General features: G+C 37.6%; 2 protein-coding genes and 1 pseudogene across 6 annotated transcripts in view; 1 reads left to right on the top strand and 2 right to left on the bottom strand.

Moving 5' to 3' along the window:
• LOC145518476 (olfactory receptor 2W3-like) overlaps positions 1 to 26,684 on the top strand; it is a 28,896-nt gene extending 2,212 nt beyond the window's left edge. Inside the window, exons 3-4 of one of the 2 annotated variants that reach the window (XR_014062919.1) lie at positions 2,263 to 2,349; positions 23,928 to 26,684. Coding sequence is in view for 1 of the 2 variants with exons in the window: in XM_081523103.1 (XP_081379229.1) it covers positions 5,432 to 6,352 (921 nt within the window). In the remaining variant the exon portion in view is untranslated. Of the gene's footprint in view, positions 1 to 2,262; positions 2,350 to 5,408; positions 7,779 to 23,927 lie in introns of those variants that run through there. The other variant, XM_081523103.1, reaches the window with a different exon arrangement.
• The window catches only part of LOC145518445 (putative olfactory receptor 2W6), a 143,471-nt gene that overhangs the window by 29,341 nt on the left and 87,205 nt on the right, over positions 1 to 26,925 (bottom strand). For all 3 annotated transcript variants that reach the window (XM_081523052.1, XM_081523051.1, XM_081523050.1), the window contains one exon: positions 17,294 to 17,427. The gene's annotated coding sequence lies outside the window, so the exon portion shown is untranslated. The remainder of the gene's footprint in view (positions 1 to 17,293; positions 17,428 to 26,925) is intronic.
• Positions 10,881 to 12,912, bottom strand: LOC145518470 (olfactory receptor 2B8-like; annotated as a pseudogene). The gene has a single exon (XR_014062917.1). The product of XR_014062917.1 is annotated as an olfactory receptor 2B8-like (transcript).

The following is a 26,925-nucleotide window of genomic DNA, read 5'->3' as shown; positions in this document are numbered from 1 at the left end:
CTCTTTTCTAATTCATTGCAGCCAGAATAAGTTCTAAAATCCAAATTCAGTCATGTAACTGTGAAGGGGAAAAGTTAAAACTTTACATAACATCCTGCTCCTTCTGCCTCTGTAACTCAGCTTGCTCTTTGCAAAGTCTGGATCATGTAAGTCAAGTAGTCTCAGAAAGTGGGGACTTAACAATACTAGGAACTGGAGTTTATCTCACTTGCCCTTGTTCTGCTCTTTGCAATTGCCTGGTCCCTGCAACCCTGCTTGATCATCCCTGTCCATGTAAAGGTCAGGCATCCCTCTCCCCATCTTGACTGCTGTTCCTGAGCATGCAAAACCCCTTAGTTTAAACCAGCCTCTTAACAGCCAGTGTTGCCCACTATAGTCTGTCTATAAAAACTCTGTAACGCCTTTGTTTGGGGCTCTGAGCTTGGAGAGTTAACTCATCTGGGCCCGCCAGCATAATAAACCTCAGTTCTCCAACTCTCCAAGTGTGGTGCTTGGTTTCTCGAGTACTGGTTTCTGCAACAGCCACTTTAAATTACTTAACACTCCTCTCTTTTTTAACATAAAGACAGAATTTGTTAACATGAACTATGAACTACAAGACCACTAGGCTTTATTACTTCTCCAGTTTGAGTGAATTTCATTCCCTCATCACATTCCACAAAACCAGGCCATTTCAGCTTCTCCATGTGCCACACTTTTTCTGGACTCTAGTCCTCTCATGTTAAAGCTCTTGTCTGAGGCACTACTTCTTCCAAGAAATAGCCCTCATCCCTTGGGTTTTAGGTAAGTACCTCATCTAAGTTTGTTATGTCAGTCATGTCTGACTCTTTGCAACCCCATGGACTATAGCCTGCCAGGTTCCTCTGTCCATGGGATTCTCCAGGCAAGAATACTGGAGTGGGTTGCCATTTCCTCCTCCTGGGGATCTTCCCCACCCAGAGATCGAACCCAGGTCTTCTGCATTGGCAGGCGGATTCTTTACCACTAGTGCCACCAGGGAAGCCCTACTTCTTCCAAGAAACATTCTCATCCCTTGGGTTTTAGGTAAGTACCTCATCTAAGTTTTATACACTTTCTAATCACATTTTGTATCACAATTATAGCTGCCATATTATTCTCTGCATTCCACTCTAAACTATAAGCTCTGTGAAGACAAGGACCATCTACATATTGTTTGTCATATTATCCTGAGAATTTTGCATAGTGTCAGTTATATGGTAGACATTTATATTTTATTTTTTCTTAAATATACCTCAAGCTTTCATTCTGTACAAGTAGGACACTTACAGTTGACTAAACTGCCAAAGGTTTTTGAACATAGACTGGAAATTGTGAATGAATTATAAATAAAGAGAGGATTATCGATGAAAAATAAATTTAAAAATTAGGAAGACAAGCAGTACTATATTTTTTTGCAGTGGAACAGGTAGTAATAGAGAAAGAAAAAAAAAATAAGACAGGAGTGCAGGTATGAGCAGGCAAACGGGACTTTGAAATAGACATATTCTTCATTTCTCTACTTCCAACATTATAAGACCCCAAACTCACTAACTCCAATTGAATAACACAGTAGACTTTACTGCTCTAGTTCCAGTATACTGCCTAGATGAAACAGATGACTGGATATTTAAAAAAAAAAAAAAAACAGATGCTGCATATAAACACAAGTAACCCTTCTTTAAAACCCAGCAGTTCTTGAGCTACGTGAGGCCAGGAACACTTATAAGGAATATAACTATTGTGATAATAACAAATCTTTAGGTATTTGATATTGTTAGGCAGAACAAGAGGACTTCCCTGATGGCTTAGATGGTAAAGAATTTGCCTGCAATGCGGGAGAGCTGGGTTCAATCCCTGGGTTGGGAAGATACCCTGGAGGAGTAAATGGTAACCCACTCCAGTATTCTTGCGTGGAAAATTCCATGTAGCCTGATGGGCTACAGTCTGTGGGGTCTCAAGAGGCCCGCACAACTTAGCAACTAAACTGCCACCATCATATATAACATTATGTTTGAATTTATTACTTTTCTACTTAAAATCCAGCAAACTTTGAGCTAATTAATAGCTATGCTTTTAAAATTTGTTTGAGAAGACTGTTTTTGGTGACATTTCCTTAACTTGATTTATCTTGAATAGACTTTGACATTCTTCTTTGATTGGGACTAAATTGTGATTAAAGGACTTAGAGCACTCAATCCATCTTAACTACATCCAATGGGTGATATTTGAGAATTGAGTAAATACATTATCTTTCTGTTTTAGCCCCATGGTGTTTAGAAAGTTGGTTTGAGAGTCAAACAAACCTGGATCTGAATTCCACATCCACAACTTCCTAGCTGTGTACCCTTGGTAAGTTACTTAATCCCTAAATCCTTCAAATTCAAGTATGAGTATTAAATAAAGCAGCCCAAGAAAATAGCACAGTGCTAGTGTAAGGACTTAGTATCATTGATAATCATTATACATTTAATTGTGTGAGTTTTTGATGAATGACTGTTTTCCCACTAGACTATAAATCAGTGAAGTAAATTGCTATCTATTTTAGTAATCTTTTATCTCTGAAATACAGTACAGTGTTTGGCAAACAACAAGGGTTCAGTAAATATTTGCTGAATATGTATTTATTTATCAATATAAATATTTTCAGTAATGCTTATTCCAAAGATCATAATCTGAACTTCCTGATCTGAGGCTGTATCAATCTACATATTAGTAGAAGTCTTTTAAAATCACTTGGACTATAACTTTCAGCCAAAAGTTTTCTTCTCAGGAGACTTCCCTGGTGGTCCAGTGGTTGAGAATCTGCCTTGCAATACAGGGGGCATAGGTTTGATCCCTGGTCCAGAAAGATTCCACATTCTGTGGGACAACTAAACCCTTGTGCCACAACTACTAAAGCCCTAGTGCCTAAAGCTCAGGTTCCACAATAAGAGAAGCTACTGCAATGACAAGCCCAAGCACCCCAACTAGAGAGTAGCCCCCACTCACCACAACTAGAGAAAGCCCACACACAGCAACAAAGATGCAATGTAGCCATTAATAAATAGGCAAATAAATTTTAAAAAATGTTTAAGTTTTCTTCTTAGGCCATCTCTACAGCTTTAATTAATTTAAACGGACTGAAACTGTTTAGTAATAACACTGCTATTATTTATACCCAAAATAGTATGGGAAAGATTCTCTTCTTGATCAAGTGTAACATAGACCTGCTTTTTTCTGTTTGTAATCACAGTAACAAATATCTAGCATGGTTTATGATATGTAATGTATTTCACAAACATGTGTAATGGTGTGTAAAAGATCAATGTGTATGAAATAGTAGTGTAGAAGTGGAGATGGAGGAGATGTGATTCCTTCACTCTTTCTTATCCTTCCCGGATCTTGTTTTATACTTATTTGGCCAGAGAACATCACTAGTTATAGTAGGAACTAGTTACAGTAACAATTTGAAGTGGTATCTGGTAGAGTCATAAACTCTTTAAGCACCTGAGGGAGAGGTGGCACTGAAAGCTGTAATTTCACATCAACCTTATGAGGTAATAAAATTATTTCACAGCCCAATGCACAGGGTATTGAGACAGTCTTTTGACTCAAAAACCATATTCTGGACATAGAGTACAGGAAACATCTTTATTAATTTATTAATTTAAGGTGCTAAGAAATGTCCTGTTATATGTCAGATCATAAAATCACCTTTGAGCATTTTTAACTCTCTGATTTTGGAAATGTTTTTGACACATTCAAATAAACCTAAAACTTTTACTTCTTTAATTACTAATGCAATCAAGGGGATTTTGGCTCTAGGAAGTATTGAAAGAATTTTGAGATTTTTCTTGAAAAGCTTTTATAAAACACATGCTTATGACTTTTGAATTGATCCATAGGTTTTAAATATGAAAAAGTGAATTTATCTGGCTTTTTTTAATTTGAAAATTAGTCTTTTCTTGGGGATAAAAAAGCATATTTTTTAAAGCAACATAATAGAATTAAAATTTATATATAATTTTCTTAATGATACAAATGAAATCATATCATTCTACTTTATATCATTTATAATTTTATACCATTTTATACATATGTCTCTACTGATATAAAATGATAAATATCTTATAATTTTATAAAGAACTATAAGTCTGCCTCACAGTTATATCCAGTTAAAAATATAATTATGCACTTCATTCATAAAGGAAAGAAATTTTTAAAATACAATATTCATTGAAAATTACATAATTTCATAAAACTGAACTTGTATTAAATACATGAGAATATATTTGTAAATAGAGAAAATAAGAATTCCAAAATAAAGTATTAGAAATAAGAATCCCATCACTTACAAAAGAATTTACGTGTTGTTATGGATTAAATTTTTGAATAAAAATTGAAAGGTTGTGTCTTGAATTCCGATGAGTTAAAAAAAAAAAACAAGAACAACTTTTACTCCTATTTTCATTGTTAAGTAAAAAGTCACTTTCAAGTTTTAGTGACAGAATTTTCTATGATATGTGACACACTAGCTCAGTGACAAACATTTTCCCAAATTCAGAAGGCTAATAAGCATCAAAAATTAATCAACCTCATAGATCATATCACCCAATTTAAACAATATGAGATTGGGGGCTGCAGGCAGGGACCAAACAAAAAGAATCCACCTGCCAATGCAAAAGACACACCTGAGTCAGGAAGATCTCCTGGAGAAGGAAATGGCAACCCACTCCAGTATTCCTGCCTAGAAAATTCCATGGACAGAGGAGCCTGGCAGGCTACAGTCCATGGGGTCACAAAGAGTCAGACATGACTAAACATGAAACACACACCAAACAACTGCCAAAGATTTAAGGAAAAACAAGCTGTTTTTAGAGTTCAGTAAAACAGGTACTTCTATAATCTATCAAGACCTTTAAAATATTGGAAAGATTGTTAACAATTAACTATAGAGCAAAGATTGGACAACTACGGGAAGATTATACAGACATTAATGATTATTTTTGTAGAACTTTAAAACCAAAGCAAATTTTCACAATGTAAAATTATGAAAGGAAATGTAGAATGTAAAATTTATAAACACACTATTATTTAGATTTTGTTAAATTACATATACTCATAAGAAAAGAATGAAAAGAAATAAATCAATATTGCAGTGTGGTTGTTTCTGGGATGTGGGTGATCTTTTCCTATCCTTTACGTATGTCTGTGTTTTCCTAATATTCCACAATAATTGTAATTGGGGGATCCAAAAGAAAGAGAATAAAGAAAGATAGTATTCCTAAAATACGTAATCTATATCTACATGGAATATTGAAATTTTATGTAACTATTTTATACAATTACTTGATATGACCCGCCTCTCTCTGTAAATTCCTTAGCCTGCTTCATGAAGAATATAATGTGTTGCTATTTGCTTCCTGCAGGTGTGTACTGATTATCCTTTGTCATGACCAACCAGAGTTGCCAGGAAGGCTTCATCTTGTTGGGTTTCTCAGACAGACCCAAGCTAGAGCAGATCCTTTTTGTGTTTGTCCTCATCTTCTACCTTGTGACTTTGGTGGGCAATGCTGTCATTATCCTGGTTTCCCGCTTAGACCTCAGCCTTCACACGCCCATGTACTTCTTCCTCACTAACGTGTCCTTCCTAGATCTCTGCTTTACCACCAGTTCTATCCCCCAGCTGCTTTTCAACTTAGGCAGCCCAGACAAGACCATCAGTTATGTGGGTTGTGCCATCCAGCTCTTCATGTTCCTGGGACTGGGTGGCACAGAATGTGTTCTCTTGGCTGTCATGGCTTATGACCGCTTCACTGCAATCTGCAAGCCCCTCCACTATTCTGTCCTCATGCACCCTCAGCTCTGTTGGAAGTTGGTGTCTGTGGCCTGGGGAGCTGGGCTTCTCAACTCCCTGGTTATGTCTCCAGTGACTATGAAGCTGCCACGATGTGGGAGATGCAGGGTGAAACATTTCCTATGTGAGATGCCGGCTCTGATAAAAATTGCCTGTGTGGATACAGTGGCTGTAGAGAGCACTGTTTTCATCCTATCAGTGATCATCGTTCTGGTGCCCCTGTCGCTCATCCTCATCTCTTATAGCTACATTACCCTTGCAGTGCTGAGGATGAAGTCGGCAGCAGGAAGAAGGAAGGCTTTCAGCACATGTGGGTCCCATCTCACTGTAGTCTCCTTGTTTTATGGGAATATTATCTATATGTATATGCAACCAGGAAATAATTCATCTCAGGACCAAGGGAAATTCCTTACCCTCTTCTACAACTTGGTGACTCCCATGTTGAACCCTGTCATCTATACACTGAGAAATAAGGATGTAAAGGGTGCACTCAGGAGACTTGTGTCTAGAAAGTAAGGTGACAGTGACTAGTTTTATGGCTGCTTCTTTTACTCAGTTAATAGAAATAAATAATTCTTAAAGTGAAAATTTTTAATTTATTTAAACATTTCTACCAATCCAATGAAAACCTCCAGGGATGGAATTTGGAAATATGTACTATAAAGGCCAAATGTGATCCTGATTAGATAATAGGTAAATTAAGGTAAAACTTAATTTTCAAAATATCTTATGTTTGACACTTCAAATCACCTTTTCTCCTTCTTTTCAGTTGTCCACATCTAACTGAAATCCAATAAAACAATCAGTTCATTCGCTCAGTCGTGTCCGACTCTTTGCAATCCCATGAATCATTAAAACCATGAATCAATATATATAAAGATTTGTATCCAGAATATATCAAGAATGTGTACAAATAATAAAAAGGCAAACAACTGAGTGAAAAGTGGGCAAAAAGCTAAAACCAGACTTTTCACAAAGTAAGATGTATGCATGGCAAAAAACACATGAAAAGGTGCTCATTATTTTCATCTTCATGAAAATGAAAATTAAAACCACAAGATACCACTTTATAATCATTATAATAGCTAAATTAAAACATAAAATGCCAAATATTAGTAAAGATGCAGAGCAACTGGTACCCTCACATGTTGCTTGTGAAATATAGAGTGATTTAATTATTCTGGGAAAGTGTTTGGCTATCTTTTTAATAAAGTTAAGCACATATCCTCTATGATTGAGTATTTACACTCCTGTGTATTTTCCTCAGAGAAATGAAAACAAATGTCCATAAAAAAGATTTGTATGAGAGAAGTCTCACAGAGGTTTTGTTCATTATAGCACAAAACCAAAAGCAATACAAAAATCTACAAACAAAAAATAGATAAAATGTGATAAGTCACCAAATGTAGTTCCATTCATCAATGAAAATGAACAATCTATTGATCCATGCAACAATATGGATGGACCTCAAAAACTTTCTGTTGCATGGGAGGTCAAAAACAAAAGCATGGATACCATATGATTCGAATTATATGAACTTCCAGGTAGTCAAAAGACTAAGCTAAGATAATGAAAAGCAGAGCAGTGATCTTCTTTGGGGATTTTGACAAGGTGGGAACATGAAGGAATTTTTTAGGGTGATATAAACACTCTACATCTTGATCTAAGTGATTGTTACACAGATGTATAATTTGTCAAAAAAAAACCCTACATATTAATATCCCTTATAAACATTGATGCAAAAATTCAAAGCAAAGTTTTAACAAATAGAATCCAATAATTGATATATAAATGAAAATATAATCAGATGGGGCTTATGCCAGGAATGTAGTTAAACAGTTGAAAATCAGTCAAAGTAGTCTATGTCTATACCAATCTGAATGTGCCTAATCTGACCTGAAAATCAATCAATGTATTTCACCATATTAACAAACTAAAAAAAGAAAAACCATGTGATCATCTGAATAGATGCAGAAAAAACATTTGATAACATTCAACATCTGATCCTGACAAAAATTCTCAGCAAACTAGTAATACAAATGACTTTCCTCAACATTTTAAATGGCATTGATGAAAACATATACACATATCAAAACATTAAATTATACTGTTTAAATATGTGAGGTTACAGTACATCAATTATGCCTCAATAAAAGTGAAAAGAAAAAATGGAAGAAGAGAAGGAGGCAGGGAGGAAAGGAGGAAGGAAGAAAGGAAGTGGAAAAGAAGGAAGTAAAGGAGACAGGAAAGGAAAAAAATCATGCCACTGCTGATACTTCCATCTTTCCAAGATATGTGGTAATACTTTAAATTTCTTCAATTTCTACATTTTTTTCTGCTTATTATATTGCTCAATTCAGGACCTGAAAGAATGGCACTTCAAAATTTCAAAAAAATTATGTATATTTATTATGACAATAGATGGTATAATTTGTTACACTGTGGATGGTGAATGAAGCCACAAAATTAAAATATACTTGTTCCTTGGAAGAAAAGCTATGACAAACCTAGTTAGTAGACTAAAGGGCAGAGACATCACTTTGATGACAAAGATACATATAGTCAAAGGTATGGTTTTTCCAGCATTCATGTACAGATGTGAGAGTTAGACCACAAAGAAGAAAGAAGAAGGCTGAGGAGCTGAAGAATTGATACTTTCAAATTGTGGTGCTGGAGAAGACTCTTGAGAGTCCCTTGGACAGCAAGGAGATCAAACCAGTCATTCCTAGAAGAAATCAACCCTGAATATTCATTAGAAGGACTGATACTGAAGCTTCAATATTTTGGCCACATGATGCGAAGAGCTGACTCGTTGGAAAAGACTCTGATGCTAGGAAAGATTGAAGGCAAGAGGAGAAGGTGATAGAGGATGAGATGGTTGTATGACATCACTGACTCATTGGACATGAGTTTCAGCAGACTCCAGCAGATAGTGAAGGACAGGGAAGCCTGGCATGCTGCAGTCCATGGGGTCACAAAGAGTCAGACACGACTTAGAGACTGAACAACAACAACTTGTTCCATGGAGAACTTTAGTGTTGTAAGATTCTAACAAAAGCATATACCTACCACCTGCACGTTAACTATTTTTTCTTTTCAGTGTGACTTGCAGGAATAAACTATGGCCCAACATTCACTTGTGTGTATTTTGTACTTATTTCAGAAATCATAGAAATTGCATTATATGTAAGGGTATAACGTCTAAGTAACATAGAGCTAAAGGAAACATATATTCTTCTACTAATCATCTTCAGAAATAGTTAAGAGATTGACCTACAAGAGACTACATGTGGAATGCATACTTTGTAAATGTGTATGTATGTATTTATGTGTGTGCAATAACATTAACATATATTATTTAAGTTATTAAATACAAGTCAAAATGTAGCCTTTTGCAGTGTACACTACAAACTGAACCTGATCAGGGATCTAAGGGCTAGAATGTCAGATTAAATTTTTATAAGATGTTTATATTTATTATTCAGATTTCAAAACTGTAAGAGTTTATTTCATAGAGAGATGGTTGTTTATGAAGCTTAGGTGAATAGAATCTTTGCGCCCCTATGGACTGTAACACTCTAGGCTCCTCTGCCCATGGAATTCTCCAGGCAAGAATACTGAAGTGGGTAGCCATTTCCTTCTCCAGGGGATCTTCTCAACCCAGGGATCACACCTGGGTCTCCTGCATTGCAGATTCTTTACCGTCTGAGCCACCAGGGAAGCCCATAATATATTTTTTATGTTATTAAATCTAAGTACAAGTCAAAATGTAGCATGTTGTAGTTTACACTACAAACTGAGCTTGACCAGTGATCTAAGGGCTAGAATGTCAGATTAAATTTTTCTAGGATATTTATATTTATTTTTCAGAATTCAGAATTGTAAGAGTTTATTTCATAGGGAGATGGCGGCTTGTAAAGCTTAGATGAACAGAATCTTTCAAAATTAATATACACATTATTTATTCTTTAAATTTTTTGCAGGTAAATTTATTTGAGTAAGCATCTGCAGAACATAGGGATTCATGGAAATAAGGGACTATTTTTCATATTTTTAGAGTATATATGGGGCCTTTGCTAGATGTAAGATACAAAGGCCCTGACCAATTGATGCCTGAATCAAAGAATTTGTAAAATGGTATGAGGACAGTAATCTAAATATATTTTACCGTTGGAAATTTTGCTGAATTACTGTCAGTGAAATGTGTAGAATATGAAATAGAACTTAGGTCATGTACTATTCAGACATGATAATGTTCTTAAAGGTCATTTTTAAAAAGGAAGAAGGTTGGAATGACCAACTCCCATGCTTCACATCAGCATTTTTCAGGCTATATGCAAAACTATATGTAAGCACTGCTGCTGCTGCTGCTGCTGCTGCTAAGTCGCGTCAGTCGTGTTCGACTCTGTGCGACCCCATAGACGGCAGCCCACCAGGCTCCCCCGTCCCTGGGATTCTCCAGGCAAGAACACTGGAGTGGGTTGCCATTTCCTTCTCCAATGCATGAAAGTGAAGAGTGAAAGTGAAGTCGCTCAGTCGTGTCCGACTCTTAGCGACCCCATGGACTGCAGCCCACCAGGCTCCTCCGTCCATGGGATTCTCAAGGCAAGAGTACTGGAGTGGGTCGCCAGTGCCTTCTCCCTATGAAAGCACTACCTGGTGTTATTACAGCTAGTGGCTGCCGCTGTCACTGGCAGCAGTGAATCACATCCTTCACTCAGTGCTTCCTGTCTGCAGCCTTCTCCAAAATAGATGCTACATAATATGGCTGCCACACTAGTGAAATCACAGTTGGGCCTGATTTCTGGATGGCTTTATCAGGATCGGTGTTAGAAAGTTTTTCTTTGAGCCTAAACTTTTTTTCACAGCTGCCTCCACCTATTTCTCTGAAAAAGCTAATGCATTCAACCCATGAACTTTATAATAAAGCCACAATCAAAATGCAAGAAAAAGTGATATCTCTTTAGCAATCGTCAGAAAATGCTAAAATACTAGTATTCCTTACAGTGTTTTTATTGCTTTCATGCTTTTATTTTTATATTGGTTTTATTTTTTATTTTTATAATGGTTTCATGCTTTTATTTTTGCTGTACTTCATAGTATGTTCTTACATGTCTCTTTGCAAGTGGAAATGGGATAATGTTGCCAAATAGGGTTGCAAATAATAAAAACCAGTGCAGCCTGTAGGGAAGGAAAAAATTTTCCTCCACCATCTTAGGGTCCTGGCTGGGTCTGAAAATTAAACTGACAAAGACAGATAAACAGGAGAAAAGCATACAAATCTTGTTGAACTTTTACATGTTCATGGGAGCTTTCACAAGAGAATGAAAAACCCAAGAAGGCCAAACCAGTAAGCTTATACACCTTTTAGACAAAGAACCAATATATTTGTGAAGAATTGACAAGACAAAGGAGTTTGGACTAGAGGTGGCCCAACTATAGCTAGGTAGTACTTATCTTCCTTAATAGGAATAAGAGTTAGTTTAACAAGGTTTGTTTGTAGACTCCTCTGGTACCATCTCTGGGTTGATAAGAGTTTATATGAAAAGAAGAATGTGTACTGCTTTAGGCAGAAAATGGTGAGTTTTTTCAGCATTTACTGCTTCTTACTTGCTTTCAGCTCAAGATATTTTCTGTTCCTTAGGTATATTTTGAGATGAGATATACAGTATTAATTCAAACTGCTTAAAATTTTTTTAAAAAATGTAAATGCTCCAGGAACAGTGAATCATCATCTCTGGAGGTTGGAATGAATCCATTAACCAGGTTTGGAGCACTCATTTTCGTAAGAATATGAAGTGAAAAAGGGCTTCCCTGGTGGTTCAGTGATAAAGAATCCACCTGCCAATGCAGGAGACATGGGCTCAATCCCTGGGTCGGCAAGATACCCTGGAGAAGGATATGGTAACCCACCCCAGTATTCTTATCTAGGAAATTTCATGGACAGAGGAGCCTAGCGTCCTATAGCTCATGCGGTCAAAGAGTTGGACATGACTGAGCACCAATGCACCACACTGAAGTAAAGAAATTCCCTCAGAGTTATCAGAAGAAATTTTAGATGACTCATGGGGGACACACACATACATCTAAAGAGCTCTGATGCTCAATTCCTTCCATTAAACGGTCCTCCTCACCCATCATCTGGAGTCAGAGTCCTTCCAAAGCACCTTCTTCATCGCTCCCTTCACATCCCTGTTCCTCGGCATATATATGAGGGGGTTGGTCATGGGGATAATGACAGTGTAGAAGAGAGACATGAACTTGTCCTGATCCTGGGAGTCGCTGCTGCTGGGATGAAGATACACAGAGATGGCTGTGCCAAAGAACAGGGAGACCACCGTGAGGTGGGATCCACACGTGCCAAATGCTTTTCTCTGCTCTGCAGTGGACTTGATTCTTAAGACCGCCCTGACAATCCAACCATAGGAGAACACGATCAACACAACAGGTGTGAGAAGAGTGATTACACTGCCAAAGAAGGTCACGTACAGATTCATGGTGGTGTCAACACAGGCAAGTTTGAGAAAGGGAGGGATCTCACAAAGGAAGTGGGCTAATTTATTTCTCCCACAACGAGGTAAAAGGAAGACAAGCACTGTCTGCAATAAGGAGTTGGCAAAACCAATGATCCATGAAGCAGAAGCCATCAGGGCACACAGACGGCGGTGCATGATTACTGTGTAGTGAAGGGGCCTGCAAACAGCTGCATAGCAGTCAAATGCCATGAATACTAAGAGAAAGCATTCTGTGCATCCCGATCCCAGATAGATGAAGAACTGAGCTACTTAGCCACCGAAGGAGATGGATTTGTCTGCTCCACTGAGATTAACCAGGAACTGGGGAACAATGCTGGTGATGTAGCGTAGATCCAGAAAGCTCAGGTTAGAGAGGAAAACATACATAGGGGTGTGAAGACGTGGGTCCAAGTAGGACAATGGAATGATGGTTGTGTTTCCCAGCAAAGTGAAGATGTAGGAGATCAAAAGAACCACAAAGAGAACTTGTTCCAGTTGAGGTCTATCAGAGAAGCCCAGTGGGATAAACCCAGTGAAAGAATTTCCATTTTTCTGTTCCATCCTTTGTTAGCACATGGCTCCTGTCAAGACAAAGCATTTAAAATTTTAAAAAGTATCTTCCAAAAGGGGGAGGGCCTAGGGAGGTGGTAAATTTATCACATTAAAAGACAGGGCCATGGGATTTTATATGCAACTATCTGGGTAGATGATGTATTCATTGAAATCGACATATATTATACCAATTTTGGGCTTCCCAGGTGGCATAGTGGTAAAGAACCCATCTGCCAATGCAGGAGACATAAGAGATCAAGGTTTGCTCCCTGGGTTGGGAAGATCCCCTGGAGGAGGAAATGACTAAAATGACTTAGCATGGCATGGCATGGCATGGCACATCAACTTAATTCTACAATCCCAAAAATAATGATATTGATGTTTAATATAAGAAAAATCAAATGGTAGACCTTGCGTTTCCATCCATCATAGATATAAAAGGTCTTTTCCAGATCGAGTTTAATAGGATTTAAAGTACTATAAGAATATATAGTAGAGAAGCAATGCTGCACATAAAGCTTTTGGCAGAATTGCTTCTCTACTCTTCTAACATATTTGTGAATGCTACCTTGGTCTTGGTATGGTAGGAAAACAAATAAATAGACAGAGCCTAAAAATATGACCATTCAATTACAATAATTATAATGCTTAACTCATGCCCTCAGTTCAGTTCAGTTCAGTCGCTCAGTTGTATCCAACTCTTTGCGACCTCATGAATTGCAGCACACCAGGCCTCTCTGTCCATCACCAACTCCCGGAGTCTACCCAAACCCATGTCCATTGAGTCAGTGATGCCATCCAACCATCTCATCCTCTGTCGTCCCCTTCTCCTCCTGCCCCCAATCCTACCCAGCATTAGGGTCTTTTCCAATGAGTCAACCCTTCGCATGAGGTGCCCAAAGTATTGGAGTCTCAGCTTCAACATCAGACCTTCCAATGAACACCCAGGATTGATCTCTTTTAGGATGGATTGATTGGATCTCCTTGCAGTCCAAGGGACTCTCAAGAGTCTTCTCCAACACCACAGCTCAAAAGCATCAATTCTTCGGTGCTCAGCTTTCTTCACCGTCCAACTCTCACATCCATACATGACCATTGGAAAAACTATAGGCTTGACTAGATGGACCTTTATTGGCAAAGTAATGTCTCTGCTTTTAAATATGCTATCTAGGTTGGCCATAACCTTCCTTCCAAGGAGTAAGCATCTTTTAATTTCATGGCTGCAGTCACCATCAGCAGTGATTTTGGAGCCCCCAAAAATAAAGTCTGACATTGTTTCCACTGTTTCCCCATCTATTTGCCATGAAGTGATGGGACCAGATGCCATGATCTTAGTTTTCTGAACATTGAGCTTTAAGCCAACTTTTTCACTCTCCTCTTTCACCTTCATCAAGAGGCTCTTTAGTTCTTCTTTGCTTTCTGCCATAAGGGTGGTGTCATCCGCATATCTGAGGTTATTGATATTTCTCCCGGCAATCTTGATTCCAGCTTGTGTTTCTTCCAGCTCAGCGTTTCTCATGATGTACTCTGCATATAGGTTAAATAAGCAGGGTGACAATATACAGCCTTGACGTACTCCTTTTCCTATTTGGAACCAGTCTGTTGTTCCATGTCCAGTTCTAACTGTTGCTTCCTGACCTGCATACAGGTTTCTCAAGAGACAGGTCAGATGGTCTGGTATTCCCATCTCTTTCAGAATTTTCCACAGTTGATTGTGATCCACACAGTCAAAGGCTTTGGCATAGTCAATAAAGCAGAAATAGATGTTTCTCTGGAACTCTCTTGCTTTTTCAATGATCCAGCCCTCAAGATAACTAAAATTACTACACCAATTTAATAAGAACTCCAAAATTTCATTGACATTACCAACACTAACCTCTTCTTTCTGTTGATTTCATTTTCACAAAATACCAATAACCAGAGTGCATGGACTTCCTAAAGGAGGTAGGATTATTCGCTTTCAACATTTTAATCAAGATAAACATTTTTAAAGCTATCCAATTGTGTAATCTATGCATAAAGTATAATGCTCTACATTGCTCCCTATGATAAATAATTAAATGCATAGAGATAAAGACAAATACATTGTCAGTGCAATGACAGGTCAAAGATAGAATATAAAACTAAAACTAATACAAGGAATGGCATAAAAAAAGGATATTATGGTATTATAAAAATCTAAGCACCTCATCTATGATAGGTTAATTTATATTTGCAATCTTGAAGCATCAGTTATACTAAACCTAGCACATTGCCATTCCTAAGGTTAGTTGATTATCATTTTCATCCAACTATTTAGTATTTGCATAAGCATGAAGTGAAGTGAAAGTCACTCAGTCATGGCCAACTCTTTGCGATGCCATGGACTGTATAGTCCATGGAATTCTCCAGGCCAGAATATTGGAGTGGGTAGCCTTTCCCTCCACCAGGGGATCTTCCCAACCCAGGGATTGAACCCAGGTCTCCTGCATTGCAGACAGATTCTTTACCAGCTGAGCCACAAGGGAAGTCCTTGCATAAGCATGGTTATACATTACCCCAAGTGGCATTAGAAAATAAGTAATTCAGTTCTATCATGTTCAAATTGTTAGACATAAAGTAAATTTTTAATTCTTCCAAAATTTTAAAAATTTGAATCATGTTAGAGTGTAGAACCTATTGATGTGTTAAACAAATTGGTACAAAATTAGCATAAAATAAATGTTAATAAAATCTGAATAAGGGAAAAGTAAAGGGCAAACAAAAGAAGTCAGTGATAGAAAGGCCACTGGGAAATATTCCTCCATTACTACCATAAATATCTTCCTTGGCCCATAATTTAGTTGCAAGGGAAGCAAACAACCAAAATATCATAAGGTTTGAAATATAAAAGCACACAAAACAGAAATTTAATACTTCATATATATTTTTATTTTTGGGGGTTCCCAAATCACTGCAGATGGTGATTGCAGCCATGAAATTAAAACATGCTTACTCCTTGGAAGGAAAGTTATGACCAACCTAGACAGCATATTAAAAGGCAGAGACATTACTTTGCTGACAAAGGTCCATCTAGTCAAGGCTATGATTTTTCCAGTAGCCATGTATGGATGTGAGAGTTAGACTATAAAGAAAGCTGAGCGCTGAAGAATTGATGCTTTTGAACTGTGGTGTTGGAGAAGACTTGAGAGTCTCTTGGACTGCAAGGAGATCCAACCAGTCCATCCTAAAGGAGATCAGTCCTGAGTGTTCACTGGAAGGACTGATGTTGAAGCTGAAACTCCAATACTTTGGCCACCTGATGCGAAGAGCTGACTCATTTGAAAAGACCCTGATGCTGTGTAAGATTGAGGGCAGGAGGAGAAGGAGACGACAGAGGATGAGATGGTTGGATGGCATCACCGACTCAATGGACACGGGTTTGGGTGGACTCCGGGAGTTGGTGATGGACAGGGAGGCATGGCATGCTGCATTTCATGGGGTCGCAAAGAGTCGGACACAACTGAGTGACTGAACTGAACTGAACTGATGCAGATATACATATATTATTTAGAGAGACAGACACAGAGAGAGTGAGAGGCAGACAGAAAGAAAAAGAAAGAGACAGAGAGCAGAGAGAGCGAGATAGCCAAAGGACATAAGGAACAACACATAGGACAATGTCACACCCATACTATAGGACAGTTATACAGAACAGGAATACTTCTCCACCAGGCTCCAGGACACCATCCTCTCAGTAGAACTAGAATACTGAGGACAACTTTTCATCTGAAATGTCTAAATTGCCACCATTTGGTAAATTATTCACATGCTATTCATGGTCTCTGAATTATTAATAACTCTCTGATTCTCTTTCTCATTACTAGTTAGAAGTAAAAGTAAAAGCTTCCTAAGAAATGCTACCACCCCTCTACTGCTACCATGCTTTGGATTTCCGTGGTTACCATTGATAAATGGATAAAGAGCCCAAATGGAGAAAGTAGAAAAAGGAAAGATCAGGGGGAAAGAGGAGGAAATAGAAAAGACAAATAAATCTAGAAATACAAATAAGAAAGAAGAGAGACAATAGATACACAGAGATTTGAGTTAAATAGAGAACAAAGGTATACATTTAAAGTGAAAGGGAAGAAAAGGGAGAAGGGAAATAATAAAATGATGGGGAAAAGGATTCTCAAAAGTTCAAAAAACTCAAAATGCACTGAAGTAATTACAAGTGAAGTAAAATATAGTGCCAGACTACAAAGTAAGCATGCTGCTTAATTATTCCATATTGGCAAATAATGCACTTCTTGAAGGCAATTTCACATACATGGTCATCTTATACAAAAGGTGGAACACATTTATAGTTCCACCAAAATTCAAGGAACAAGATTTGATCACTTTTTGTTCCATACAATATTCAGTCACTCACCCTTCTCCTGTACAAAATGTGACTCTGGAGGTTGTCTTGTAGGCACAGTTTCAATAGACTGGAGATGGATACTCCATTATACCATGAGGATTTTGAAAGATCCTCCCAAACTATTTCATCTTTGTGGAAATTTTCTGGAACCAAAATAAAAATTAGGTTGATTTAGTCTTGTGTGGAAATGACTGAACACTTAACCCCCCAAAACATGTGGAAAGAGCCCATAGATCACTCACTACATTTTCGTCATCAACTCACTCTCCAAATATGCACTTACATAAACATACGCAGAAAACACTTGCATTAGAAAGCTTCCAATATTTGGTTTACTATATCTTATTTCATCGTTTGACCAACTAATAAATTTGTGTTCAGGTTGCTGAATAGATGAAAAACCAATTTGAACCAATTTGAACTTTGAACCAATTTGTATTTTAACTCAAATTAAAATTTTGTTAAATTTAGCCATTTATTTTTATATCAAATGTTTCATTCTTAACTAATTAAATTATGTAAATCAATGACATCTTAAGTTTGAAAATTATAAACAAAGTTTATAATCAAAGCTTACAATCACACTGAGGAAAACATTGAATGTACAACAAGATGATTAAAACATTAAGATAATTGATTGCCACCTTTTGATAACCATTAGTCTCTACCAAATGAGAGAGAGTGAGCGCTTATTAAAAAGCATTTTTAAAGATACTTCATGGTGTCATGGAAAGAGCATAACTTTGGAGTCGGAATATTTAGGTTCACTCTCAGCATCATTATTTAGAAACCATACCAGTTCAAGCAAGAATTTAACCTCTCTGTAAAATCTAAAAAAGCCAAACTCACAGAAAAAGAGAATAGCTTGTAGACTTTTAGGGGCTGGGATGTGAGCAAAATAGAGGATATTGGTCAAAGTGTACAGACTTCTAGTTATTAAATGAATACGTTCTAGGGGGTCCTATATTTTTTTAAATGAATGGATTTTTAAGACTATAAATGCAATTTTCTGTTCATCTATTTGAATTGTAAAATTCTTCTGTTATGTTTTACTTAATTTTTTATGCTGGTGTTTCTTTTACCTGGCCCAATTTATTTTTTTAATTATCTGTCTTGTATGGATGCTTGAGTTAGAAATCCCCCCTCAAAAGTCTTGGTCTTTTCAATTCCTTTATCTCTTCTTTCCCACCCCTTAACTTCTTTTCTCCCATCTCCTTTCAATATGTTGGTTCTTTTGCATTTCACTTTCCTTGTTCCCCAGTCTACCATAAAGAGAATGATTTCCATAATTCTCCAAAGAACATATTTTGTAAGTAGAAGGCCAATATTTACAAAATATTGTGTATGTATATATAAATGGATGTGTATGTGTTTATTTGTTGTTGTTGTTGTTGTGTTAGTCACTCAGTCATGTCCAATTCTTTGCGACCTCATGGACTGTAGCCCGCCAGGCTCTGTCCATGGAATTCTCCAGGCAAGAATACTGGAGTGGGTAGCCATTCCCTTCTCCTGGGCATCTTCCCAAACCAGGAATTGAACCCAGTTCTCCTGCACTGCAGCAGATTATTCACTATCTGAGCCAGTACAACAAGCCATTCTTTGATTATATTGTAAATATCACATATTATTCCTTCTCCCCTAGTCACTTTACACATCCAACTTACAGAAAGATTAAGTACATTGGGAAGCTACATTTTTTTTAAATGTTGAATCATTTTAGACTTATTAAGTTGCTGAGATGGCCAATAACATTTATTTTTCCAAAATCACAGAGTTGGTATTTTCTTTTGAAGCTCTTCTGAGCTCCAATTTTTCCCTACTTACCTGGAAGAAGACACACTTCAAAGAGGAGAAAAAAAAATGCTTTAAATAAAAAAAAAAAAGTAAAAGGCAAAAGATTTACTCAATCTTAAGAGAAACCAGAGCTTGAACTGAAGTATGATGGTTGAAAGAAATACACTATATCAAAACACTCAAAGCAAAAGAAGCATCATAGGGGAAAAGCTGAACTGTGAAACTAAACAATAAGGAAACAACAGGACAAGAAGAACCTTGACTATGATGCTTAAGAGTTTATACATTTTACTGAAGAAAATAGTGCACAAAGAAATTTGAGCAGAAAAGGAATTCTCCTTTTTAAACATTAAGGAGATTCCTCAAATCCACATTCGCAATCTCACACCTTAAATGAATATCCACTTGAAGGATATACATAGACCTTCAATATATATGCAGAGTGTAAGATAATTTGAGTATTTTTTCTCATTCCACCACAAGAAAACTAAACTCATACAAATATTGAATCAATATGGTGTACACCTGAAACTAATGTAAGTGTCAACTATATCTCAACTTATAAAGAAATTTAAAGACTAGGACTTCACTGGTGGTCCAGTGATTAAGAAGAGTCCATTTGCCAATGCAAGAGACACAGTTTCGATCCCTGGTCAGGGAAAATTCCACAAGCCTTGGGGAAACAAAGCCCACGTGCCACAACCACTGAATCCTGTGCAACAACAGCCCAAGAGAAGCCACTGCAGTAAGAAGCCCAAGCACCTGAACTAGAGAGTAGCCCCTGCTCACCACAACTAGAGAAAGCCTGTGCACAGCAGCAAAGACCCAGCACAGACAAAATTAAATAATTTTTCTGAAAGACTAGCCAAAAAAAATTTGCAATCAATAATACTAGATTTGAAATTTGAAAAGTTAAGTGGAAACAATAGGTTCACTCCTAATCAATTTGGAAGGAAAAGATGGACTATGTTGATGTCACCTCTCCAGAGACTCCCTCTTTCCTTGTACCCTAGAGACAGTCAAACTCTGGATACTTGAACGGAAGCTAATGAGTTAACATGGGGCAGGACACTCCTGGGGCCACTAAAAATAAACACATCTTCAAGTATCTCAGTCTCTTAAAGCACATACTTTGACTCTGGTGCTTATAAAAGTATCCCCCAAATATAATATTAGCCCTTTTATAGGCAGTTTCCATAGATTTTACAGATTTAAACATCTGTTTAGTTACAGAATTAACTGTCTACTCTGATTTATACTCCCTCATATGCCCTGAAACATGCCCTGCACTCATAGATTCTTCCTGGGAAAACTCTGGGGATGACAAAAGTTATGGTAAATGTAATTTTTAAAAGAACCGGTTCTACCTTCAATGGAGCCTGAGTGAGTTACAATTTTCATTTTCCTTGCCTTTGATAACTAATCACTTTCAAGTTTGGCATATTTTAAAACATATTTAAATGCATGGCTCTGTATTTATCCTAAGGATTCTGTCCTGTATACTTCACGTCAAATCAGTTCAGTTCAGTTCAGTCGCTCAGTCATGTCCCACTCTTTGCGACCCCATGAACCGCAGCATGCCAGGACTCCCTGTCCATCACCAACTCCCGGAGTTTACCCAAACTCATGTCCATTGAGTCAGTGATGCCATCCAACCATCTCATCCTCTGTCGTCCCCTTCTCCTCCTGCCCTCAATCTTTCCCAACATCAGGGTCTTTTCAAATGAGTCAGCTCTTCACATCAGGTGGCCAAAGTATTGGGGTTTCAGCTTCAACATCAGTCCTTCCAATGAACACCCAGGACTGAGTTCCTTTAGGATGGACTGGTTGGATCTCCTTGCAGTCCAAGGGACTCTCAAGAGTCTTCTCCAACACCACAACTCAAAAGTATCAATTCTTCTGTGCTCAGCTTTCTTTATAGTCCAACTCTCATATCCATACATGACTACTGGAAAAACCATAGCCTTGACTAGATAGACCTTTGTCTGCAAAGTAATGTCTCTACTTTTTAATATGCTGTCTAGGTTGGTCATAACTTTCCTTCCAAGGAGTAAGCATCTTTTAATTTCATGGCTGTGATCACCATCTACAGTGATTTTGGAGCCCAGAAAAATAAAGTCTCTCACTGTTTCCATTGTTTCCCCATCTATTCGCCATGAAGTGATGGGACCGCATGCCATGATCTTAGTTTTCTGAATGTTGAGCTTTAAGCCAACTTTTTCACTCTCCTCTTTCACTTTCATCAATAGGCTTTTTAGTTCTTCTTCACTTTCTGCCATAAGGGTGGTGTCATCTGCATACCTCAAATACCTTTCCTCAATTCCAAGACCACACTCACTTGATAACCACTGAATTACTAGCTTTCATGGGGGACAAGTAGTTATGTGATTCATCTGTCTGATATTAACATTTTCATCAATATGCCAAGCTTCTAATTTCATACAACTATGGTGATCCTTCAAGACCCTCTTGTTTCTTCTAGAAGTAGTTTTAATCTTTCAGCTTGTTATTTTCTCTTAAAGAAGACACCATATTCTTAGTTCAACATCCATTCAAGTGTCTCTAAGGCCACAGGACATAGTTTCTTTGACCCAAAAATGTGGTGGTGATACCTGCAGAAATAGTGTCTATGCATCAGTTTGCTATTTACTTAAAGTAAGTTCTGGGCTAGAAGAGGAATCTGAACTTCAGACTTGGAGAATAGTGGTATGGATGAAAGGAGAAATGAAAGGAGGTAAGTATTTTCTCTACCAATTCAAACAAAATGTTAGATCTTATTATCATGCAATCTGTAATGATATTTTATATCTGTAAAGTGTAACAAAAGTGTGTAAGGGAAAATAACATGCATTGGACATTCATGCCAAATAAAGGGAGTCAGTTTTTCCCTATTATTGCAGACTTCTGCTATCTACATAGCACTTAGAATGAGAAATAGCAACACTATCCATAATACTTAGCAATTATCATGACCAAATGCACCTCATTTATGAACTTGGACTAAGATAGAACTAATACCTGCATCTTAGGCTTACCACTGCATACTAGGCACTTATAGTAAAGAATTGTTACAAGTTAACAGGCATGATTACATTATACTTGTTATTGGCTGAATTGTGTCCCTTCCCCGATCCAACGATAGGTTGAAATCCCAAACCCAAATTCCTGTTTATGTGACCTTATTTGAAAGTAGGCTCTCTGCAGATGTAATGAAGTTAAGATGGGGTTCTGCTCACTAGTGTGATCCCTAATACAATATGAGCACATTCTTACAAGAAACACAAAACAGAGAAGCAAGGACACTACCATGTGACTGCTGAGGAAATTACTGAAGGGCTGCTGCTGCAAGTCAAGAAATCCCTAAAATCAACACCAAAGCACCAGAAACCACACAGTTGCAAAGATATATTCTCCCCAACAGGTTTCAGAGGTCCTGGAGGACCTACATTTTGGAACTTCTAACCTCCAGAATTATAAAACGAAAAATTTCTTCTGTCTTAAATTTCTAAATAGTGGTATTCTATACAGCAGATAGGAAAATGGAAACCCACTCCAGTTTCTTGCCTGGAGAATCTCAGGGACGGCGGAGCCTGGTGGGCTGCCATCTATGGGGTCACACAGACTCAGACATGACTGTAGCAACTTAGCAGCAGCAGCATGGAAATTTGTTTTAAATGCTCATGTCAATTTGATTCTCCTTTTGTAATTACAAAGAATTGTACATATTCTTGTCAGAATGAACTTTTTCTTAGTTCAGATCACATTCTGTGTATCACTGAGAAAAACAAAATCATTTCCCTTCATGTTCCAGACTGAATGTTAAGACATTTCAGTGATCTATGAGAAATAGCCTATTCAAAAACATTGCCAAAGACTTCTGGCACCATGATGGACAGGAAAAGGTCACTCTCTGTGACTCTTAAAGTACAAGGATAGAGGGAAGAAGCAAAGATAAGAACAATACATTTGATAAAACAAATTGTAGTAACTAATGCCAGTTTTATGATTCTGGGTATTTTGAAAAAAACACCTGATAATCTACAGGATACAGGAATTAAGAACCATGGGACCTTAATCTTAACCATGGGATCTTAATCATGGGATCACTAAAGAATGTGCAAAGATTGAGAAGAGCTTACTCAAAATATGACAATAGATCTCTTGGAACACAAACCTACCAGCTTTCAGTAAAGAACTAAAGGCATTATCTCTTATTAAAAGCTAATAATGTTATTTCTATTATTAGGAAGCAGAAAAGACCAAGATGCATGGGTTGGAGGGCAGCCTTTAAAATCTCAGAGATTATTAGTGGTAGATTGATACTTAGACACCAAGTATCCTATTTCAATTTAATTGCGTTTTAGAACTTTTAATTCCAAATTAATTTATCGTTTTGATACCACAGTAACAATAGCCACCAAGCCACAAAATAATCACTAAAAAACTAATAATAAAAGGAATTAAAAAAAAAAAAAAGGAATTGAAGTACCAAGAACCAACAGAAAATGTGTAATTAAGAGGCAGCAGAATCATAGTCATGGATTTTGCTAATAAAAAAGTGATGTTTACAAAAGTTGGAGTCCTACAAGTTTCCATACAACCTAGCAATTAAAAAATTCTAAAGTTAAAACGGTCAAGACTGCTTATTCGCTATTGCTCAAAAATTCATTTGTTTTCCTCTTGTACATTTATAAATTTCTATTTATAAATAGAAATTCAGTTTCTAAAGTCCTTTATAGTTTTTAAACTTCCTTTTCAGTTATTCAACAAAATTATTTTGCAAACCTGCTATATGTACTAGACTCTTTTCTAGGCTGCAGTGCTATTATGAAATATTTCTCTTTTTTAGGTATTCAGTTCACTTCAGTTCAGTCGCTCAGTCATGTCCGACTCTCTGCAACCCCATGAACCGCAGTATGCCACGCCTCCCTGTCCATCACCAACCACCGGACTCCACCCAAACCCGTGTCCATTGAGTCGGTGATGCCATCCAACCATCTCATCCTCTGTCCTCTCCTTCTCCTCCTGCCCTCAATCTTTCCCAGCATCAGGGTCTTTTCAAATGAGCCAGCTCTTTGCATCAGGTGGCCAAAGTATTGGAGTTTCAGCTTTAACATCAGTCCTTCCAATGAACACCCAGGACTGAGTTCCTTTAGGATGGACTGGTTGGATCTCCTTGCAGTCCAAGGGACTCTCAAGAGTCTTCTCCAACACCACAACTCAAAAGTATCAATTCTTCTGTGCTCAGCTTTCTTTATACTCCAACTATCATATCCATACCTGACCACTGGAAAAACCATAGCCTTGACTAGACGGACCTTTGTCTGCAAAGTAATGTCTCCGCTTTTTAATATGCTGTCTAGGTTGGTCATAACTTTCCTTCCAAGGAGGAAGCGTCTTTTAATTTCATGGCTGCAATCACCATCAGCAGTGATTTTGGAGCCCAAAAAAATAAAGTCAGCCACTGTTTCCGTTGTTTCCCCATCTACTTGTCATGAAGTGATGGGACCAGATGCCATGATCTTAGTTTTCTGAATGTTGAGTTTTAAACCAACTTTTTCACTCTCCTCTTTCACTTTTATCAAGAGGATCTTTAGTTCTTCTTCGCTTTCTGCCATAAGGGTGGTTCATCTGCATATCTGAGGTTATCGATATTTCTCCCGGCAATCTTGATTTCAGCTGTGCTTCATTCAGCCCAGCATTTCGCATACTGTACTCGGTGTATAAGTTAAAAAGGCAGGATGACAATACACAGCCTTGACGTACTCCTTTTCCTTTTTGGAACCAGTCTGTTGTTCCATGTCCATTTCTAACTATTGCTTCCTGACCTGCATACAGATTTCTCAAGAGGCAGGTCAGGTGGTCTGGTATTCCCATCTCTTTAAGAATTTTCCACAGTTTATTGTGATTCACACAGTCAAAGGCTTTGGCAAAGTCAATAAAGCAGAAATAGATGTTTTTCTGGAACTCTCTTGCTTTTTCAATGATCCAACAAATGTTGGCAATTTGATCTCTGGTTCCTCTGCCTTTTCTAAATCCAGCTTGAACATCTGCAAGTTCACGGTTCACGTGCTGCTGAAGCCTGGCTTGGAGAATTTTACTTTACTAGCATGTGAGATGAGTGCAATTGTGTGGTAGTTTGAGCATTCTTTGGCATTGCCTTTCTTTGGGATTGCAATGAAAACTGACCTTTTCCAGTCCTGTGGCCTCTGCTGAGTTTTCCATATTTGCTGGCATATTGAGTGTAGCACTTTCACTGCATTCTCTTTTAGGATTTGAAATTGCTCAACTGGAATTCCATCACCTCCACTAGTTTTGTTCATAGCGATGTTTCCTAAGGCCCACTTGATGTCACATTCCAGAATGTCTGGCTCTAGGTTCGTGATCATACCATCGTGATTATCTGGGCCATGAAGATCTTTTTTACACAGTTCTTCTGTGTATTCTTGCCACTGCTTCTTAATATCTTCTGCTTCTGTGAGGTCCATACCATTTCTGTCCTTTATTGTGCCCATCTTTGCATGAAATGTTCCTTTGGTATCTCTAATTTTCTTGAAGAGATCTCTACACTTTCCTGTTCTATTGATTTCCTCTATTTCTTTGCACTGATCCCTGAGGAAGGCTTTCTTATCTCTCCTTGCTATTCTTTGGAACTCTGCATTCAAATAGGTATATCTTTCCTTTTCTCCTTTGCCTTTTGCTTCTCTTCTATACACAGCTATTTGTAAGGCCTCCTCAGACAGCCATTTTGCCTTTTTGCATTTCTTTTTCTTGGGAATGGTCTTGATCTCTGCCTCTTGTACAATGTCATGAACCTCCATCCATAGTTCTTCAGGAACTCTATCATAACTAATCCCTTGAATCTATTTATCACTTTCACTGTATAACTGTAAGGGATTTGATTTAGTTCATACCTGAATGGTCTAGTGGTTTTCCCTACTTTCTTCAATTTAAGTCTGAATTTGGCAATAAGGAGTTCATGATCTGATCCATAGTCAACTCCTGGTCATGTTTTTGCTGACCGTATAGAGCTTCTCCATCTTTGGCTGCAAAGAAAATAATCAACCTGATTTTGGTATTCACCATCCGATGATGTCCATGTGTAGAGTCTTCCCTTGTGTTGTTGGAAGAGGGTGTTTGCTATGACCAGTGTTTCTCTTGGCAAAAATCTATTAGACTTTTCCCTGCTTCATTCTGTACACCAAGGCCAAATTTGCCTGTTACTCCAGGTATCTCTTGACTCCATACTTTTGCATTCCAGTCCCCCATAATGAAAAGGACATCTTTTGGGGGTGTTACTTTTAGAAGGTCTTGTAGGTCTTCATAGAACCATCCAACTTCAGCTTCTTCAGCATTACTGATTGGGGCATAGACTTGGATTACTGTGATATTGAACGGTTTGCCTTGGAAACAAACAGAGATCATTCTGTCATTTTTGAGATTGCATCCAAGTACTGCATTTCAGACTCTTTTGTTGACTATGATGGCTACTCCATTTCTTCTAAGGGATTCCTGCCCACAGTAGTAGATATAATGGTCATCTGAGTTAAATTCACCCATTCCAGTCCATTTTACAATTTCAAAAGACTTATAAAGTGAAAGAAAATTAAAAGCTCTTGATGACTTCCTGAGTTTTCACCACAGATGGTTACAATGATGGTTACTCAGACTGACTCCCTCTGGAACTTGCAGTTTGGATAAAATAAAATCTTAAATCACTTCCAATAAAACTTCTCCAATCAAAGAAATGATTACAGACTCAACACCAAAGGCTCCATTACTCCACACATTAACATGTATTGTTCCCAAGTGAATAAAATTGTTAATAGTAAATTCTATTATCTGTG

The sequence above is a fragment of the Giraffa tippelskirchi genome, chromosome 8 (genome assembly GCF_054371585.1).
Source record: "Giraffa tippelskirchi isolate mGirTip1 chromosome 8, T2T-mGirTip1v1.2.pri, whole genome shotgun sequence".
Lineage (NCBI taxonomy): Eukaryota > Metazoa > Chordata > Mammalia > Artiodactyla > Giraffidae > Giraffa > Giraffa tippelskirchi.
The sequence above is the reverse complement of the archived record's forward strand: the minus strand, read 5'-3'. Positions and strand labels throughout refer to the sequence as shown.